The 20,722-nt window shown below is 38.4% G+C and overlaps 1 protein-coding gene across 9 annotated transcripts in view; it reads right to left on the bottom strand.

The window, feature by feature from the left end:
• The window catches only part of SLC2A9 (solute carrier family 2 member 9), a 105,306-nt gene that overhangs the window by 43,342 nt on the left and 41,242 nt on the right, over positions 1–20,722 (bottom strand). For all 9 annotated transcript variants that reach the window (XR_009486287.1, XM_059845169.1, XM_059845168.1 and 6 more), the window contains one exon: positions 7,692–7,824. Coding sequence is in view for 8 of the 9 variants with exons in the window: in XM_059845169.1 (XP_059701152.1) it covers positions 7,692–7,824 (133 nt within the window). In the remaining variant the exon portion in view is untranslated. The remainder of the gene's footprint in view (positions 1–7,691; positions 7,825–20,722) is intronic.

Genomic DNA, 20,722 nt, shown 5'->3' with positions numbered 1-20,722 from the left:
CATTGCTGGAGATAGATTGGATAGAGAAGTAGTAAGATGTAAAAATACATGTAATTCTGGTAAACCAAGAAAAGGCAGACATTGGAAAGGAATAGCTACTATTCTTCATATTACCTCTTGTTTTTACTAGCATATAGACAAGAATTCACTTTGTCAAGGTAATTAATACTAGAAATAATTACACAGAGCAGTTCAAGACTTTATATTTGTCAGTGCTGGAGTCATGGGAACAAATTTACATGGCCAATGTTAGCAACAAACCAGCTCAACTCCTCAGAAACACACCATTTAGTATTGCACACTGATAGCTGCCTGAAATATCCTTCCACTGTGAATAATACAGGTTTTACACCTCACACCTCCTCCAAGACAGAGATACCTCCAACTGGATGTGATGTGTCTCCACCAACCTTGTTTGACAGATGCTGTCTATGCAGTCATAGATACTTTTGTCTCAATCTAATGAACATACCCCAGGGGTTGGCATTTTAAGACATGTTTAAAATGCTCATCATCTCAGAGTCACTGCAGAGAAACAATGACATTACAAACACCCCTGCAACAAGGCTTTGTGACCCAGTAGGATGCTAATAATCAAAACAATCCTTTACACAGCAGGTCACTTAAAATTGTCATTTTTATTTAATGAATAAGTTCAATTAGTTCACATAAGAGCAAAACCAATTTTTCTTATCCACAGCTTCGCATAGCACTGCCTATAAACAAGTGACCATATATTTTGGTATGTTTACACACTTTTGGATCATAAAAAGCACTTAGATGGGCAAGAAAACTAGAGATACTGACTAGTTATGGTTAATACATCAGAATTTATTTAGATTTTGAAGTTACAAAATTTTATCTTTACCCAGGTGAAAAGGACAATCTGTGGCATTTCATTGTTGTGAGGGATAGGTCAGACAAATGAACCAGTGGCCTCCCAGAGCATCCCTCTCTGATACTTTGGTGAAGGCACAAGGCTGCACATTCTGCCTTCTCCTGGTCTGGCAGTGGAGGGAACTAACTTGAGCTCTGGGCCAAGGTTTTCAGAGGCACTTGGCACTTCTAACACATTTTAATGGGCCCCACCTGATTCTGCTTAACAAGGAGGATGATTTTTTAAGGGATGAACCACCTCTGGGTGTTGAGTCAATTCATAACATTCATATATTCTGATAACCAGTTTCTCTCTCATGAGAGGAGAGGTCAGAATTTTTAAATCTCACAGTAAAAGCACTTTCACTTATCTTTTCACACAGGCTGTACAATCAGAAATGAATTAACAAATTGAGACCTCAGGACTAAAATTAAGCTGCTCAGTTTTGTCCCTCATTATTGCCCATTTTTTAATAAATAACACTTATTTTAACAAGTGTGATGTATTTAAAGACAGTGATAAGAAATGTAAAATTAGAACAATGTGTGCCTTTGGTATGTTTAAGTCAATGTCTCATGCTGAAATTACACTTTCCTCAGTACTTTTACAATGTTGATTGAGAAGAATTCAGCTGAAGATGAGAACAACCAGACATATATCACCATAGTCTTCCATGAAAGGATTCTGTCAGATTTTTAAGCATCTAGTGTAAATTAGGTCAGTGCACAGTTTTCTTTATTTTTCCCATTCTCAAAATCCTCAGCATTACTTTAGGTCACACCAGCCAAAAATATAGGTGCAATCATGTAAAAAGATAGCAATCTGTCTTTTTTGCACAAGGGAGTTTGCTGCATTTCTAGAGGGAAGAGGAACTAAAACACTGCAATTACCAAAATTGTCAAGTACAAGGCAGGAAAAACATAGACACCTGATTTCTATTCTTTATTTCATGGCATTAAGTAAAAAGATGTAAATGCCACTAGGCAACGGTGGTGGATACTTTAAATTACCAACAAGACAAGAAATACTAAGAAATTACTGGGCTATCCATGCACAGTTTTGAATAGACATCACCCAACCTTCTTGGAAAAACATTCTCCTGCTACTCAATGTCTTTAATTTTCCTCCATTACCAGCTTTTCAGTACCATAAGAATCACAATTTTATATATAAATAATGTGGAAATAAATTCTGCATTAGCAGGGAGATAAGGAAACTCAAAAGTCTTTCAATGTGTGATGTTCAATTTATTAGTTTTACACTCTAAACCCTGGCATTACTGGCACTGAGAAGCACAGAAGTCGTTCCTCTCCTCGCTGCAATGACTCATTTCCCTCCGTGACTGGCTGCTTCTCTCTGTAGGGAAGCTTTATTTTCATGTGACACTTAAAACATCTAAGGAGTTGCAGTCCTAGAAACTTTTAAAACTTTCCAGATTCCTATTTCATTCCCTTGGATCAGAAGGCTTTAGAAGCTCAGCCTCCAAAAGCTGCAATACTGCCTTCATAAAATAGGAAAAGAACCGTATGGTTCCAGTCAAGGGGAGAGAAGTCAGGAAACCTTCAATTTACTCCACCAGTTTTTATTCATCTCACCTAAGTCAAGGTGAAGCACCTGAAAGAGGTTCAAAGATCTGAATAAAAGTCAATTGGTACCATCTCTAAAAACAATCAGGCCTTTAACTGAAGATGAGCACTCAACATCTCAGCAACATAGGGAATTATTAATTCTTTTTCCTCTCTAGTACTTCCAGGACTGTGCAAAGAAATCAGTTGTTATCAACAGAATTAGCATGTGAACTTTGAGAAGAAATTTTAAAAGATCAAAATGCTGCTGAGTGGTTTGCAGTATAAGGCCAGCACCAGGCAATGTGGGGCAGAAAAAGAGAAAAGTGATCAAAGTTTGTTTGGGCTGATCCTTTGAAAAGAAATGGACAAAAACTAAAATAAGCTGCCGGAGTATTATTGTCATCTGCATCCCATGGACATATTCACTTCCCTGATGATTAATTATATTAAATCCAGTGTCACACTGTCTCACACACCTTTGTCTAAGTTATGCTTAAACAGCATCTTATTTGGCCACTGTTGAAGATAGTAGAAATTTCCCTGAAATAACTCCATGTTACCACAGAAATAATTCACAAAATGAATTAACAATTATTTCATATGAACTAATTTTATTAGAGTACTAAATATCCAGAAGAATAACTCAGATATATCTTCCTAGAAGAGATCTAAGTAAAATAATGCTATTTAAATATAGAAAAATATAGATTATCTACAAGCATGCAGCATAGCAAAATTCAAGAAAAAACTCTCAGGAAATATAACTGCAGGCAAATTACTTCAGGCTTTTCCCACATGTCACCTCCCTCTTCTTCTAAGTAAAGAACACACAGATCTTTTTTGAGTTATTATCCAGTTAAGGATTACATCTTTACCTGTTTCTATGTATGGTTTTACACATATCAATAGACCTGTTCAGGTTCACCTGAAACTAGCCAATATGTACAGGTAAAACAAAACATATACATGCCACCCTAAAATAACATAAGAATTGGCAGTGTTGTATTAAAGGTCCAATGACCTAATATCCTTTCTAAAAGACAGGAGGCTTAAGAAAAGCTTAAAAACCAATCAGACACACCACAATCACTCCAGCTTTTGGCAGGTAAACGTCTCAGATGAAGCCATCACCATAAGCCAGGAAGTATAGTAGTCATGGCTGTCTCTTCCTTTCCAGTAAGAATAGTTTATAATCCTTACAGACATACAAAACCCACAGAGAAACAAAAATAAATCATATATGTGCATGTTGTCAGTCACAACAACTTATTTTAATCACCAGATTTGAAGCAACTTGTTCCTGCCGTTAAAATTTGGGTTTAACACCTCTCCAGTCCACGTGGGTGCCCTGAAGGGCTTTCTAAAAAATTGTCTGCCTGCTTTTTTAAATCAGGAGTGGCCTTGCTCTTTTGTCACATGAAAAGATATCAACCCTAATCCATCTTTCTAAAAATTTCAATCGATGCTTCTCATTACACCTATTGTAATGCTTCTTTCTTAACCATGGGACTTTTAATGTTGACTGAACATACTGGATGAACAGATTTTGTATGTCACCAACAGATGTTGCTGTGACATTTTATCCAAGTTGTCTGACCCTTAAGACGTAACAATATTCTTTTCTCTGCCAAGCTGGGATACCAGCTGAGTTCCATTATTGATTAACATGACCTGCTACCGTGGCTGCATAGAAAACACAAGATTTCTCCCTGTAACAGTGCACTTCAAAAAAGACACTCAACTCTCAACTGCAACTGTTAATAACTCATGCTTTTAGTTGTAACAAATGTTCCATTTTATCACAACTACTTATTCATTTTACATCATTGTGATACTCACAGATCAGGGGGGCACTTGGCATGCAACTAATAGACAGCCAGTGTGAAATCCCTGTCTTAACTGTCCTAGAACTTGGATGGTAAACTGGTGTAATGATAGCATCAAGTTTTTCTTTTTCTTCCTGTTTCTATCCCTGTCACTTTTCATTTTCACAATCTCCTTCCAAAGTCCTTCTCTTCAACCACTTGAATACTCATTTCTCCTCTGCTGTCTGGCCTTGGTTAAGAAGAAGGATCACACCAGTTAAATGCCAGGCAATTTCTTACCTTCTATTCTTTTCTAAATGAGAAGAATATTAGTTATGGGACCTGGGAGAGGAGCTGGGGTGGTTCTGCCCTTGCTTCATTACCAGACTTAGTTTCTTGGGCAAAGCAGGTTTACAGCAGATTATGCTGTTTTTCCAGTGGACTGTTCTGTCCCCAAAACACATGGATCAGTTCTCCCACATCCAGCAGTGTGACAGCAATATGAGAGATGGTTCAGATCCTTTGGGTCTCAGGGAATAAGATATAGGTGGGTGACATGCAGGAAGAGGAGCCAAGCTCATCTGCCAGTGCTGCTTTTGGCAGCAAACAGCAGCAAGTCAGACATGGTGTCCGTGTGTCGGCTCAGCCGCGTACAGCGCGCACCGCCCGCACGGCTGGAAAGAGGAAAGCAGGGCACTGGGTAAAACCCTGCTGGTGGGGCTTGGGAGACTTCACTCATCTGAGGCATCGCTGCCCCTGTGCCCCAAAAAATAGCTTCTCTCATGGTGGTGTGGCTTAGGCTTGCACATGATGCCTCTCCAACCCTCTACCCTCATCCTTTCATTTTTTCACTGTTTACACAACACATTTTGTCCTTCCCCTTCTCTCAGTCTCCTATTTGCTCCTCAAAGACATCTGCCAGAAAAGAGGTTGACACCACTTGTATTTTGGTAGTTAAGGACTGGTTGTCTCCTGAGACAGAGAAGAAAAGGAGGGGATGGAAGCAGGGGCAAAACTTTGTGGAAACTCAATGACCTAAATTATCTCACTGGATATTATTGCTCTATAACAATTAGGAAGATTAATATCGTCAGCTCCATTTTAGGAACTTTGACATACATGCATGCTTTAGAGTATTTCATAAAGACTAACATAGTCATCTGCCTTAAATACAGCAGACCTTTTGCAAATAATAGCTCTATATTTCTCTAACAAAGTATAATCCACAGTGAAATATATATTTGCATGAATAGCCTTGATCCATTAAGGGAAAGAAAAGGGATTTAGTCAGTAGAAAGAGTTGCAATTTTCCAATATTAATATGCAGATTTAAGCTAAAAGGCAAAAAATTTTAAAGCATTACTGTAGACATCATTAAAATGAAGAATTCTGCTTTGTCATTATATGACTTACAAGCAGAAGGGCATTTTAATAAATCACAACTCCTCCAGTCTCCTTAATACTTAGACTTTTCCTCCCCCATTTCTGCTGATAATGTGAATATCCAGATGATTTGTCTCTATTGTTGATTCATTCTCCTATTTTTTGAATTCCACTGTAGACTACGCTCAAAATGAGTTACACTGTGTACTATAACATATCTCAGAATTGAGTCTTTTCTTATAGAATTAATAACACCCAAAAGTGCATAATCATATGCAGTTACTTTGAAAAGCTTATTATATCACTTGTCTCTTTTTTCTCTGAGTATCTAAAGTTATAGTCCTTAGGGTGGCTCATGAAAGGCATCTTCTTGTAATCAGCAAACCAGTGGCTAAAGCTCATTTCCCCAGACAACTGCTCTCCTGATGCCTTCTACTCCAAAACCTACCTCCAATGCCTCTGGATTAGATTTCAAATTATTTTCAGAACATGTATGCTGAAAACATCCCAGAGTGCAGTTGGCACACTATCAGCAATAGTAAATAGTGTGAATTTCAAGGCAGGTGGTGTTATTTTACTGCCATGTTTTATAATTTTTAAACTCCACCTATGAGAGGTCCAATTTCACTGTCAGTGCTGTGGTCTCCAGGTACTGTAGCAGGATTTTCAGTAGGTCTTCATAGCAAGTGTGACATTATGCAATACAATTGCAGATGCAGAGCCTTTGCCAGCCGTAGCTCTGGAAATATATCTACAGTTTTATCAGGCAGAAATGAGCCAGTTTAAACTTGGCACCCAAAAGCATTTCTTCCCTGCCCAGCCACGGTGCTGCAGAAGTTTCCACCCAACAGCCAACCTGAGCTGGCTCCTGCACCCCTGCTGGGTGCTCTGAGCGCAGCTGGCAGGGCAGCCCTTTCCTTGGAAAAGCTGCTCTCTGCCTCCTCAAAACTCTGCTGACTCCTTAAGAACATTTCCAAAACCTTGTTCCTTTGTGCTCCTTTTTTTTTAAGCATTGAACTGTATCTCTGAGTGTCTGAGGCTCCAACCTTTATAGAATTCTTCCTTCAACACCAAATTGAAACAACATGGGAGTTTCTTCATCAGTATGCTATTGCTTTTTCAGAGGGCTCTTCAGAATAAAAAAGGCCAATTTTTAGTTTCAAAATAGAAGAAACTGGATGGAGTTGCATTAATTTCATGCTAAAAGGTTATTAAATTTATATTTCAGGTGTTGATACACACTTTACAAGTTTTACAAGCAACTAGCTCATGACTAAAAATGTTAAGGGTCATATTCAAACAAAGCTTTTAAGAATAATTTGTAAAGCACTTGTGTTTTATATTTTGTTATCATAATCAGTCTCCTTTATAGACTCCTGTTTTTCATATACTGTTATAGTAAGCTAAACCAAATTTTTTAACATTCTCTCACCTGTAATGGGACCATAGTAAATTTACTGGGGTGGAGAATGCAGCAACTGTGATCATGCAAGCAAATAGTTTTGTACCTGAACCTGAAGCAAGGACAAAATATTCTGTGTCTGAGAAGCTGAAGCAATATTGAAGCACTGGAATTTTTCAGTTAAACAGATGTATGGGGTTTTTATTAGATCAACAAAGGTTATTGAGTTACAGAGCACAGGGTAAAACACAGTGACTACCAGGGGAAAAAAGGCAGAAACAGAATCTGTGTTTTTATTAGACAAAGTGCAAAGACTGTAGATAAGGGAGAGTCATAATGACTGAAATCACCTTTTACTATCAAATGAACCCTGCACACAGTGGCTGGCACACAACAGCAGGATGACTTGGTTAGTTCTGTATCACCATGTGTAATGTTATATAAGTTACCTTGCTGGAGAATTCAATTTTTAAAAACTTCAAAGCTACAGATATATTTATGCATACAGAAACAAACAAAAAAGGTGAGAAAAATTATTGCCAAGAGATCCCCTCCTATGAGAATATTCTGCTTTTAGTGTGGTGTCAGAATCAGGTGTCTCCAGCCTGAATCCCTACAATAAGCACCCTTTGTTGCAAAAAAGGAGAATATCATACCTTTTTCTGCCTTGCTCCTGTTATGCTTTTCGAGTAGGAGGTACCGAGGGCTTTCAGGAAGAAAAGGCAGAATCACAACTTGTATCAATGATGGAACAATGATTGCTCCAAATAAGAAAGGCCACCGAGATTCCTGCAAATGGATGCAAACATGAGTCAGTAATACTCTCCCAAAGTGACACTTAGAAGAAAAACAGCTTTGATAGGAAACACTGTAATTTTTCATCATTCAAAGCATTGTGTCCACCACCAGAGTGATGTGTTCCTCCTAAGCTTAGTAAGTGGTTTGAACACTTCCCTCTCAGATCACCCTAGTCAAGGGCCAAGCCCCCAAAACACTTTCCTTTGGCAGTTTTTCTTTTGCAATCTTTCACTTCAGCAAGGCTTAAATCACCCCGTTCTGCATGGTATGAGATGTAATCCACGTGTCAAACCCGAAACAGGGCCCAAGATCACTGAATAACTCCCAGAAATAATGGGTGGGGTATCTCCTAATCAAAGTTTTCACTTGCCTTTTTAGGTGAGAGAGGTGTTTTTAGAAAATTCCCCTGGGATGGGAAAACAACTTAAGAAAATGTTTTTTCAAGCATTTTAAAGCTTGAGGTAATTGGTCACTATGAGAGCCTGCATTGTCATGAAGGCTTCAAGACCCTATTTCTTCATTCCTTTTTTCTCTTTTTTTTTCCACTTGAGTGGAAAACTTTCTGTAATGTAGGTGAGCCAAAAGTGGTTAATACTGTTTATGGACAAACAAGAATGGATCTTATTTTAAAAACTACAAAACCAAGGTTCAGTCTTTAAAACCAGTCAATAATCACATACTCAATGTGGGTACTGGTTTGTAAAGAATAACTTAGGAAAACAGGCAGTATAACTTGTCACCTTCATTCCATATCTGCCTGGATAATTTCCTGTAATATAAACCTCTTTGCTATGTACCATATAAAAAAAAATTATAGGCTGTTTTAATTTTTGACAATAGCACCAGATAAAAATCTTACTCTTGATCATATTTTCTGAATCATCATATTTTCTGAAGGTTTTTTCCACCATGTCAAGGATGCTTCTTAAAGGAAAAAAAGTATTTTTTGTGTACTGGTATTATCAACATTCTGCCCACATACAGAGACTTCCATAGAATAAACTTACACTCCTTTTAAAGTCTCTTATAGTGTATAGGAGACTTTATAAATTGGTCACATTTATCTCAAATAACTCTTCTTGAAAGCATTATTTTGAAAAACTTATGAACAAGACTCTGAACTTACCCTTCACAATAAATAGCAAATCCTGCTACTATAATGAAAAGCTCTTTATTTTTGCCATGCAACACACTGAGTTTCCTTTATTTCCTCTATTTAAGATTTCTGTTTTACTTTTTATCATGCTAGCTTCTAAAACCTTAAGGTAAACTCATAAATGCTCATAAATATGTTCCCACTTGCCATTTTGGCATGAATTGATTAGAAAGTCACTGAAGCCAGTGGAAACTTCATCCATTTCAAAAGATTTCATGCTGATTTAACATTATGGAGTGTGTGCTCTACTTGCTTTTCTCCTCATTTACATTGTACAATCTTAACTCCTTCCTCCCACTACAGAAAAGAAATAGTAGGACTAATATAATTTTAAAGGATTCATTAAAATTGATAGAAATCAGGTTCAACTAGACCCTCTAAAGAGAACTAAGAGAAGCAGGCAAAAGGAGGATTTCATAACCTCTTTAAGAAGGATTAGGACATATACTGGGACAGTCCTCAGAAACAGTAAGAAGCTAAAGGCAAAAGATATTGTAGATGACTGAGAAGAACTTAAAACACTTTATCTCAATTGTCAGCAGTAAGGAGAAACACACAGGCACTGCTGGGAGAAATTACAACAACTACATCCCACTTTATTTCAGGGAAAACTTAAAAGAGCATGAAATGTTTTAATTACAGGGGACCTGATTTCATCACCTGTTCAGAATTGGTACAAATAACATGTCAAGATGGTAAAATTTTCATTTTAAACTGTCACATTATGGATATTTGCTTAGGCTGGAGCATGAAAAGCCTGGCTTTGATGTATTTACAATAGACAGTTAAACAGTAGAGCAAGTTTGACAACCACAGACTCATTCAAAGGTTGATGGAATAAAGTGCAAAGCTGCAGAGACAGAAGATTGGGTGGAAAGGAGGGAGATAAAGTATGGCATGGATTTACCAGCTGCAAATGAAACGAGATTATGGTGCACTGAAATTCAGTAAAGAAAATGTTGGCATGTCAGAAAATCATCAGCCAAAATGCAGAAAATGGAACTTATAGTAACGATCACAAGGTGGAAAAAAAGGTGGCATGGGAAAATGTCAACAGGCACTGCTGACAGCTGAAATATCCCTATCAAACTCAATAACCTATTTGAAAACCAGTTGCATTTAGTATTCTAAGCAATTTGGAAGATTTTGATGAAAAGTGAACACACTCTTAGCACAGACCAAGTAAACAATATACACATAAATACATTCTAAAGGGAGACCAGAATTGTTAACAAGGTCATGCAACAGAGGTGGGAAGAAGTGCTGTAGTGCCCTGGACATGGGCATTCAGTTTTTGAAAGATTTAGTGTGACCAGTTAAATATCCCAGTATGAGATGGATAACAGGAGTAAGGAAATATGCAGCTGTGACAGGCTTCACTCTCTTTGTTTCTCTCTAAATAATTTCACAGAGACAGAGAAACAGAATGGTTTGGAAGGCATCTCTAAGATCATCTAGTTCCAGTACCCTGCCAGGGGCAGGGACACCTTCTATTATCCCAGATTCCTCAGAGATCCATCCAGCCTGGCTCGAACACTTCCAGGGCTGGAGCATCCACAGTTTCTCTGGGCAGTCTGGTCCAGTGTCTCATCACTCTCATAATGAAGGATTTCTTCCTAACATCTGTGCTAAACCTCTCCACTTTTCGTTTAATAAATAGATTTAAATTATTTATTTATCTATTTATTTTAAAAGCATGATCTGGACATAGATCCCACTCCCATTCCCAGCTCAGCCACTACTCCCCACTCAGGGTCCTCATGTGCTCTCTGCCCAGAATTTGGGTTTCTGTGCTGTGAAATGCCCCATGTCCCAGTGAGCATCCTGACCCCAGCTGCTCCCAGGCAATCTTCCCCCATCCTGTCTCCTGTCCATTCTAGAGCCAAGGGAAATCCCACACCCCAAACTCCTTCTCTAGGCTCAGGCTGACATGGTGTAGCACAGGGCACTCCCCAGCCCTGCTCTGCCTCCCTGTACAGCCACCATGCTGCCTCACAGGACTGTCAGGGGCTTGGCTACCTCTACTGCTTGAAACATGCAGGAGTTGGTATCCAAATAAATACTCTTTTTCCCTTTTTAGTACTCTTCACAGGATGATGTCATCTCCCAGTAAGCAAGTCTATTTACCAGTCACTATTAAATAGCCAATATTTAAGTATTCATTCTGGAATTAATTCCTTGGGGATAGGGTTGTGATGAGTTTACTACAGTGCTGAACAACTTATAAACAGAAATGACCTTTCTGTATAACATTCTTGTGTAAAATGACATATTTTATCCATTTTGTATGTGGGCAACAAAGAGACAAAAACCTCTGACATCCTATGCAAGATACTGAAAACACCCAGGAAATAGTGATTTGGTAGTCTCTTCTTTTTCATTTTCTGTAAAAAGCAGCAACACTTTGAAAATTTGAGTTTTGCAAAATATAATCACACACAGAGACAGAAATAATTACATCTAGTGTAATTTTTAGATGCCCTGGAGCATCTTGCCTCAGCCTCGTGTTGCAGCTACAGAAGGATGCAGGTCCCTGTGATATTCTGTGTCACATCTGCCAGTCTCACAAGGACACCAAAGGTACCATAGGGCATCAAGATAAATACTATCTGCTTATATTCAAGCAATTGAATTTTGTCCTTTCTTGTACAGACTTGGCACAAAAAAATGCATATCAGAAATACTCCATTCACCCTGCAAAAAAAAAAAAAAAAAACCAAAAAATTGTATCCCTGCTCAGAACAGACTGGGAAAATTTACTTAGGCATGCAAAGCCCAGAACACTGCACAAGTTCAGCATTTCTCTGTTAATCTGCTACCACACCACATAAAACACTCCTAAAAGTAAAGGACAGCCACTCTGGCCTGGGGCCAAGGACTGAAAAAGCACTGAGGTGGAACTAATTTCTTAGCTTCAGAACTATCTTTTCTTCCTTTAGTCAAGGGTATGGCACAGTGGTGATGATCATGTGGCAGCTGAGAAAAGAGAACTTCTGCATCTCAGGCTTCAGAGCAGCTACTCAAGTAAGGTGCAAAACAACTGCCTTCCTCTTACCTTCTTTGTACCACTCCAAACACTGCTCTACAATCTCCTCTGGCTGCAGGGGATGCTAATCTCACAATTATTTCCCTGCTGGACACAATTTTCTCTTGGCATGACCATTTCTGTAACCCAATTTGTCAAAAAGTATTTCAATAACAGAGTTTAAAATTGCTTACCTTCATGTTTAAAACAGAGGCAACTCAGATAATAAGTGTATTTCACCTCTGTTCTGCACCCAGATGTGTATTTTTACAGGTTCCTACCACAGCTATAACTCTGACAAGAAGATTACTCAAGTATCAGTATCTTCCCAGGTAATAATCAGTACAGAAAGTTACAGAGTTAAGGCTGTACAAGTCTGATGTAAAATTCACAGACATCAGCAGGAGATTTTTGTTACTGAGTAAGTGGCCTTTGGATGAGAACTTAAAACAGCTTTGAAAGTGTCTGGTGTCTGAGTCCCATGATTCTCTTCACTAAATGGCATGTTAGACCATGGAAGTATTGAGAGGGAGAATTAAAATACCTATTACAAGTTCCCCAGATGGTTTTTTCCCAGCTTTTTATTGGAATAACATCTAACTTTTTACTGCACATATATATGGCATAATTTGTCTTCATTATTCATCTCCAAGAGAAGCAAAAAACTCAGAGAAAAGCAATGGGAAATGGGAAGCTTTCACATGAGATTATTATCAGCAGCCAGCATATATATTTGAGCTTATTTAGGAAGAAATATTAGAGGTATGCTGGAGCTAGGCAAAATTTCTGACAGAACTTCCTTTCAGTGATGCATTTAGACTCAGGTTAGCATCCATAAATAACAAAATGTAAAAATAGTAAATTAAAATAATTGAGGAGGATAAGACTCAGCTTTTTAAACATGAGACCATACTATCATTCTGATGCCCTTGGGTACCTTAGATATCCCTGTGGGACTGGCAGATGCAGCACACAGAACTCCAGACACCTGCATCCTTTTGGGACTGCAGTGGGAGATGAAGAAAAGTGCTCCAGGGCATCTAGAAGTTGCATTAGATGCAAACGTTTTTTTTTTATTTGATTATATTTTGCCAAACTGAAGTTGTAAAAGTTAGACTAAGGTATATTAAGGTTAAGATAAAAACAAACATAAAAACACCCAACAGCACATTTGCTGTTTTAAAAACAATGTAAAATATTAAATCTTTCATCTTAACATTTTTTTAATGACAAAAAATCAGTTTTGGATTTTAAAAAAATCAAAACCCAATTAATTTTAACTTGACATTTACTTCAAGCTTAAAAAAATCCCTCAAAATACTACTCAAGAGTATACCTCCCATTTTTTTTCCTTTTGCCAGCAGTTTCAAAAGCAAAGACTCTTAAGAGTAGAAAACACACTCCCACTCAATATGATGACTGCATGCTATCCTACAGTGCTTGATCAACTTACCACGGCATTAATACCTAATTTTTAAAGGATAAATTTACATATTAGGACATGATTAGCAATAATGGGTAGTTTTACAATGTATAATAGAAAGTAAAACTGAAATGTTAATCTTGAAGGTTAAGAACCCTCAAAAATATTTAAGTGGTGTTTATCTCCCCAGTGTGAGAAACACACTTGGAAGGAAGTCACAGGTCAAATTGATTTAGATTTATTGCTTAATAACAGATTTGTAAGTATTATCAAATACTTAAGCACTAAGGAAACAGGAAAATTTGAAATGTTCACTTGCTTCTAAACATTTGAAGCCGAGTCCAACTTACACAGGGTGAGTTTTATAGACAGACACTATTTGTTATTAGGTCAGCTACAGTAAGTGAAAAAACTCAACTTTTTAAGTCTGATAAAGTAGCAGAAAGTCATATTTTAAATATTAGTAGAAAGAAATGCTCTAAGTTTAGTTACATGTGTTAACTATGTTTCAGTGGATAAGGAGAAAATGATAAGCAACTGCTATCAGCCTCCATGGTGTTTTGATGTCTTTCTTTCCTTCACATCTGTTGAAGGATATCTTTCCAGGAAAGCTTGTCTACTGCTTTTCCAACTGACCTAATTAAGCAGAGAACAGCTACATAGAAATCTTCTCAAGAGTCAGGTGAGCACTGTGAGTAGTAGTCTTCACTGATGATAAACTTTCATCCCAACATCAGATGCTCTGCCATTAAAGCTTTTGTTCATTGCTGAGTCTAAATTATAAGTCTATCTCCATAGTGCTCTTATTTCCAAACCACACTTCGACTTTCAGACAACTCCTCTCCTGTAAGATGTTCTCCTTTCCAGTTGCAAAACTGCAACATTTCAATATTACAAATGGCCCATCAGCCATATGTTGTTACAACTTTGGGAATTGAAGCCTCACAGCACAACTTTAATGGACTGAAACTTATTTGCAAACATGAAGACACACAGCTGTTTTCCCATGCATTACTTAATGAGTTCTGTACAGAAAAGGGATGAATAAATACTGTTGTGTCTGTCTCGGGGAACCAATAAAAAGTTGATTTATAATCTCCAGTAAATACATAATCTTAGCTGATCCACAATAGATATAAACAAAGCACCTCACTTAATGTCTCCATTAGAAATTTATCAACACTACCACATTCTCCCAGCACGGCTGGTATGACAGAGAAAACCTCTTCCCATGGGTCCTACTGAACTGTGAATATGCAACAACCCAGAGGGTCCTGGCAGCATTTCTGCACTTTTATCAGACCCACCAAGGCTGTGCCTGGTGCCTGCACAGCATCTTCCCTTGCCTGGCTCTACCAACCCTTGGGTGAGGTGGCCCTCATGTCCCTGATCAGCAACTCACAGCTTGTATTGAAGTGCTTGTGCCTTGATAGAAGACTTGGAAATTGCTTCAGCAGTAAGAAACTTTGTGCCTTATGTGTTACTGTGAAAAGAGGATGGAAACGTCCCATGGCTAGAAAAAGAAAAGAACTGAGAATATTTGAAAAAGTATTTCCATCTTCAAAATCACTGCTTCAAGCAATTCTTAATTGGTGTGTCTGGCAGCAGTTTGCAGGAAGTGCAGGCAGACATCAAACACCTGCTAAAATTAGTGACTATCTGAACAAGCACTGAAATAATTTTGGCTTCTTTCTTTTCTTTCTTTCTTTCTTTCTTTCTTTCTTTCTTTCTTTCTTTCTTTCTTTCTTTCTTTCTTTCTTCCTTCCTTCCTTCCTTCCTTCCTTCCTTCCTTCCTTCCTTCCTTCCTTCCTTCCTTCCTTCCTTCCTTCCTTCCTTCCTTCCCTTCCTTCTCTTCCCTCCCTCCCTCCCTCCAGAAATTCCTTTCTTTGTAAGAGTGTTTCTCTGAGTTATTAGTAATATAATCTCCTTAAAGGATTAGAGCAGCCACTTGTAAGCCCCAATGTGTCTCCTGTATCCTTAGCAGAAGTTTTAAAACACTCTTCAGGGAAGGCTTTAGCTTTTCATTCAGAGTTTTGCATTTTACCACATGAATATAAGGCAGTTTTGCTTCTGTGTTTTTAAGAAATACTGTACAAGCTCAGCAGTCCAGTGAGTTGGCAGGGACCAGGGTAACTTGGAGTCACCTTTTGCAAGCCTGGCTCAACAGCAAAATGGTTTCCAGGAGTACTATGAGACCACCTCCTCAAACTCTTGCTCTAAACTAAGACAATTTCTGACCAAAACCCTCCACAACTGGGAACCAGAGCTGATGAGAAAAATTCCCATGTTATTTTTCCCAAGTCCTACACTCACCTTTGCTCTTAAGAACTCATTAAGAACTAGCAATTCATTTACTAAAATAGACTCCAGAAAGCAGCATATTTCCACAGATACAAACAGCTCCACCATCATCCAGGTCATTAATGAAGATACTGAACAGGACTGGAACTCTGGCCCACACCACTAATTACTGGCTTCCAATCTAGGCTTTGCTTCAGTTCACTATATTTTCAGAATATAACTAGGCAGAGTGAAGATGTTATGGGATTTTTTTATTCTATGTAGCCAGATGTTTGAAATTATTACAAAGAGGACACTTTAGGATTTCAAATGATGCTGGAAAATGCTAAACTGTTGGAGGCATTTGTCCTACTCTAATGGAAAGTGCAAACACCTTTTTATATTCTGTAGACAGCATAAGGCATTAGCTGCTTTAATTTGCAACACTCTGCATGAAGCTGCAAGGGTTCACCTGTCTTTTGTTACCACAAGAGCTCTCTGCTCTATAGTCCAAAATTCTCACTTGTATTTTAAAGAATAATATCTTTAACTATAGTCACTATCATGGCTCAAGGAGAAGATAAACATACAGAACAAAAGAGCTCATAGAAAAGAACTCAGAAACTGGTTGATTCATACTTTGTGTTATCATGCTAATGTGTCAGATTCATTTCAAGAGCATCTCCAGCAGACCTTTTTGCCATTGGTGTCTACTGCAGGCTTCAGGTCCCTAGAGCGATTTGGAATTGCTTTCTCTATGCATCTATAATTCAGTTTTTAAGGAATCCTTGAATCTGAGTCAAGAGACTTAGGAAGAAGGATCAGTTAAAAAAAAAAAAGAAAAGAAAAACAAAGAAACAAAACAAAACCATGCTGAAAATGAAGCTTTGACAAGTAAAAATCAAAGCTTATTTTCAGAACAGCCTTCAACTGCACAGGCTGTACAACCTATTCCATCACTGTCTGTTTTTGTGCAAGTGAAGGAGTACTTTTAAAAGACCTTGGCTGAGCAAAATGAAACATTCCTATATGAACTTTCCTAAATATACGGTTATCTGTTGCATCAAATACAACATTTTAGGACTCCGGTAAAGAAAATTAGAATATAACACAGCATCTACAGAAGTTTTTAGTTTTATCACAACTATTCCTCAGTGAGGTTTACTTGTGTAAAAAACTAACTTGAAGGGGAATCACCACAGAGATACTTCCTTACTAGACATATAGTACAGTGTCTATGGAGTTCATTGGTCTTTTTCCAGATTTGGCTCAATTTGCTGCAGAAATTGATATTGATATTTATATCAGTAGCAGAATTTCTTTGCTAAAATAATGAGTTATGGGAAAGACAGTTTGGCCAGTGTCATTGTGTATCACAAACCTATTTCCAGCTAAATACCTTTTTAAAAACAAGTATTCTTTAGCCAAATATGCATTAAAGCTGCTAAAAATCCTGAAAAAAGTTCAATTAGACTAATTCATATGTCTTCTATGACAAGGACAACATCCAATTAATAAAGTTTGTAACTCTAACCGTGTATACAAGATTTTTGCAATAAATTCCAAGTGCTTTTAAAGAAAGATTGAGAAGAGTCTAGAAAAGACAGCATGTTGTTTCAGAATAAATTCTAAACCTTCTCTGGTACACTCTTTTTCTGATGTACTCATGCTTTGAGTGTTTCCCCAGCATGGGGTTACCCATAAGAGCTGTTTAACCCCAATTTTTCTCCTCAAGAAGCCACTTTCCAAATCCGATCATTGTTGCTCACTCCCGTACCTTGTACTGCTTGATTACACTCTTTTAAAAACAGAATGACCGAACCTATTCTACTTGCAACACTCAAGAAATGGACACATCAGGATCTTTACCTTGTTTTTTGGTTTTTGGGGTTTTTTTTTCCTTTGAAACACTAACACAGCAATAGGATTCATTCAGGAAGTGCTCCCCTGGTGAGTCTTTGGATGTGAGCAAAGCAAAGCTTTTAGGGTAACATGCTATCCACTAGGAAACAATGCAACCATGTAGTTAGGCAAGCTCCTGCTTCACTACCTAGAAAGTTTTTAAAGTAGGGCTGCTGAAGTAAACAGACAAACAAAAAAATATCTATTTGTCCATTGGTGTACCAATGGGAAGCAGCTGTTCAGACAGAGAAGCAGCCAGAGCTGGCCAGCCACTGGAACCAACTCCAGGGAAAAAAACTGCAGCTTGGCAAAGCCTGACACACCCCACACAGGAAAAGGGGCTCAAAGCTGAGGTCTGAGGAAAGCACGGCAAAGGCAACTGTTTCAGCTTTACCTGTCCTGAATCAATATACACACTGTGAAACATTTTTTTCTCTCTGATATTGATACAAAGATGAAAGAGATACTGAAGCTCAATGTATATTGAAAATATGAACACTGCGACTACTGCAAATGTATTCAGAAACTAAATCCTCTATAATTTAAGGAAAAGTTAAAGCCCACCTTCATTAAACAACATGAAGCCTTAGAATAGACAGTCTGACAGTTTACAATGTTTAGAAGATGTTACCATGCTAAGGAAAACCTGTGGAGCGGGACATTCCCTGCAGGAGGAACTAGATGAGTTAGCTAGAGTAATACCTAAAGTTACATGGAATATGTCAGAATCAGGCCAGACAATATTTCCCCAAGACAGTAAGTGTAAATTTGAACTTTCAAAACTGAAGTTGACAGTGTGCTGGCCTTTGCTTTGTAAGAGCAATCTGTCAGGAAAAATAGGCTGAGTGATTCAATTGCAGAATCACAGAAACAGAGAGAACAGAAATACCTGAAGGGCAGTGTTTGAAGACGTGACAGGTCTAAGATAGTTTGTCCTTATCTTATTATCTGTTTTTTTCCTTCAGTCAGATATGGAAAGTTGCACATGCTGTACAGCCAAAACCGGCCTGAATTAAATAATCGTGTAGCCAGCAGCAATAATTCAGTGCCCACATTACAGCAGATATCATCATTGCACACCCCTGGGCCTGCACCAAGCTGTCACCTTGTTCCAGATTGCAAGGCAAGACGTATTCTATTACCATCTGTATGGCAGTTGTCTGGTGTCAAGTGGGCAATTCCCCTTATCTCTCTCCCTGAGTGATCATAATCACTCCTCTCTTGGCAGGGGACATCTGCTGATAACAAGCTATTGAATGTCACTGCATGACTGATAAGAACTAGAACATCCCATTGTGAGATGCTCCGCCCAGAGGGAGGAGCCAAGCATTCCTACCCAGATATAATCTGGAGATTCTGAAACACTAGCACAGCTTCCCACCGGATTCTCCAGGGGAACAGCAGCTGCTTCTACTTCCACGGATCTGCAGAAGAAGAACACACCCTTTTCTACAGGACCCCCTGCTCCAACAGAACCACACCTGACACCTCAGGAGGACTGCAGCCACTTTTCCAACTGGACTGCTACCAACACCCTGACCAACAGGGTGTCAGGTTGAGTTTTGACTCTGTCAGTGTTGTTCTAGTATATTGCATTGTTTTATTTTATCCTTTTATTTTTTTCCCTTCCCTTTTAAAGAACTGTTATTTCCGGCTCCCATATTTTTTGCCTGAGAGCCCCTTAATTTAAAATTCATAGCAATTTGGAGGGGTGGGGAGGGTTTGCATTCTCCATTTCAGGGGAGGCTCCTGCCTTCTTTAGCAGGCACCTGTCTTTCCAAACCATGACATATCTACAGATGCCATGGCTTCCTGAAGAGTTAAGGACTCCGGCTTATAGAACACAAGATGCCAGCCCGTGAAAACAAGCACACAGCTCTCAGCAGTTGGGGTGGTGGGGAGAAGCAGGTCACCAGCACATGAAGTCATCGTGCTTTCTACTCTGATAACCAGCCCCCTTTACCACGGTGCAATTTCCCAAACCTCAGCAATTTCCCAGACCTGTAGGAATCAGAATCATGAATAAAAAGCATAGCTGTGATTTGTTGGATGGCAGGCAATTAGGACTGTGGAAAGCAAGATTATCAAGTCACTGCAGCAGAGGACTGTTATCACAACTGGAACTTTTCTCAAATAATCACTCTTGGTAAGCACTGCATACTGAAGAAACACATTCTAAAATTGGTACCTTTGGAGACAAATACAATAAAATTCTATATATCTAGAATCAAAACAAATTGCCTGTATTTAGGTTTTGCAATCTTTATTAGATTGCAATTTTTTTGTTCCATCTGCTCTTTTATACTATAATTTAAAAATTGGACATGGTCATGTTTGTCTAGTTCATGTCAATATGGCAGGACACAGAAAAGAATTAAATGCAATTCTGCAATACTTCAGACAAAATATTCCCAGGAAAACCAGGAAATACTTAATAGAATTCTGTTTTTAAAGTATTATTTCATCTGGGTTAGCCGTATAATCTTGTTCTCCTAGGTTCGAATTTAAACCAGGAACTATTTGAGACAACCGCTTACAGGGTGAGAAAGAGATTAAAGAGCTTGTGTTACTAGAGGAGGTGAAGTTTAATCCGAAACACAAAGATCATAAATGATAGGGGGAGGAGAGAGGAAGCACACTGTAGAAGGTGGTGAAAAAAAGAAACAGAAAGGTAGTAAGGAATAAATAACAGTTGATCAAAAGAATAATGAGAATAGGTTGAGAGCAGCGCTTCCAGTAGGTAGCTTGTGGAAACTGAAGGAATAGGAATCAGCCAACGAGTCTTAAGCCAGTAACCCAGCCAGAGCTGATCACTGCCCCTCAGCACTGCACCTGGGGCTGCCCACATGCCTCCTGCTGCACCTTGACCAATCCTGACAAAAGAAAGATTGCTAAAAAATCATTTTAGGGCTCCTTAACATACTTGATACAAAAAGCAGTAAGGACTTTTGAATTGCCTCAAGTAATACTCATTGCTTTAGAGTTATTTTTATCACAATTTCACATTTAAATAAACACTTTTGCATTTTATAACAGAGGAAATCATCACAGGTTGTTAATAAGTGCTTGTTAACACTATGCCCCACAGCCAACATAAACACTT

Source organism: Haemorhous mexicanus, chromosome 4, assembly GCF_027477595.1.
Source record: "Haemorhous mexicanus isolate bHaeMex1 chromosome 4, bHaeMex1.pri, whole genome shotgun sequence".
NCBI classification, from domain to species: domain Eukaryota; kingdom Metazoa; phylum Chordata; class Aves; order Passeriformes; family Fringillidae; genus Haemorhous; species Haemorhous mexicanus.
This window is presented reverse-complemented; position numbering and strand designations above follow the sequence as displayed.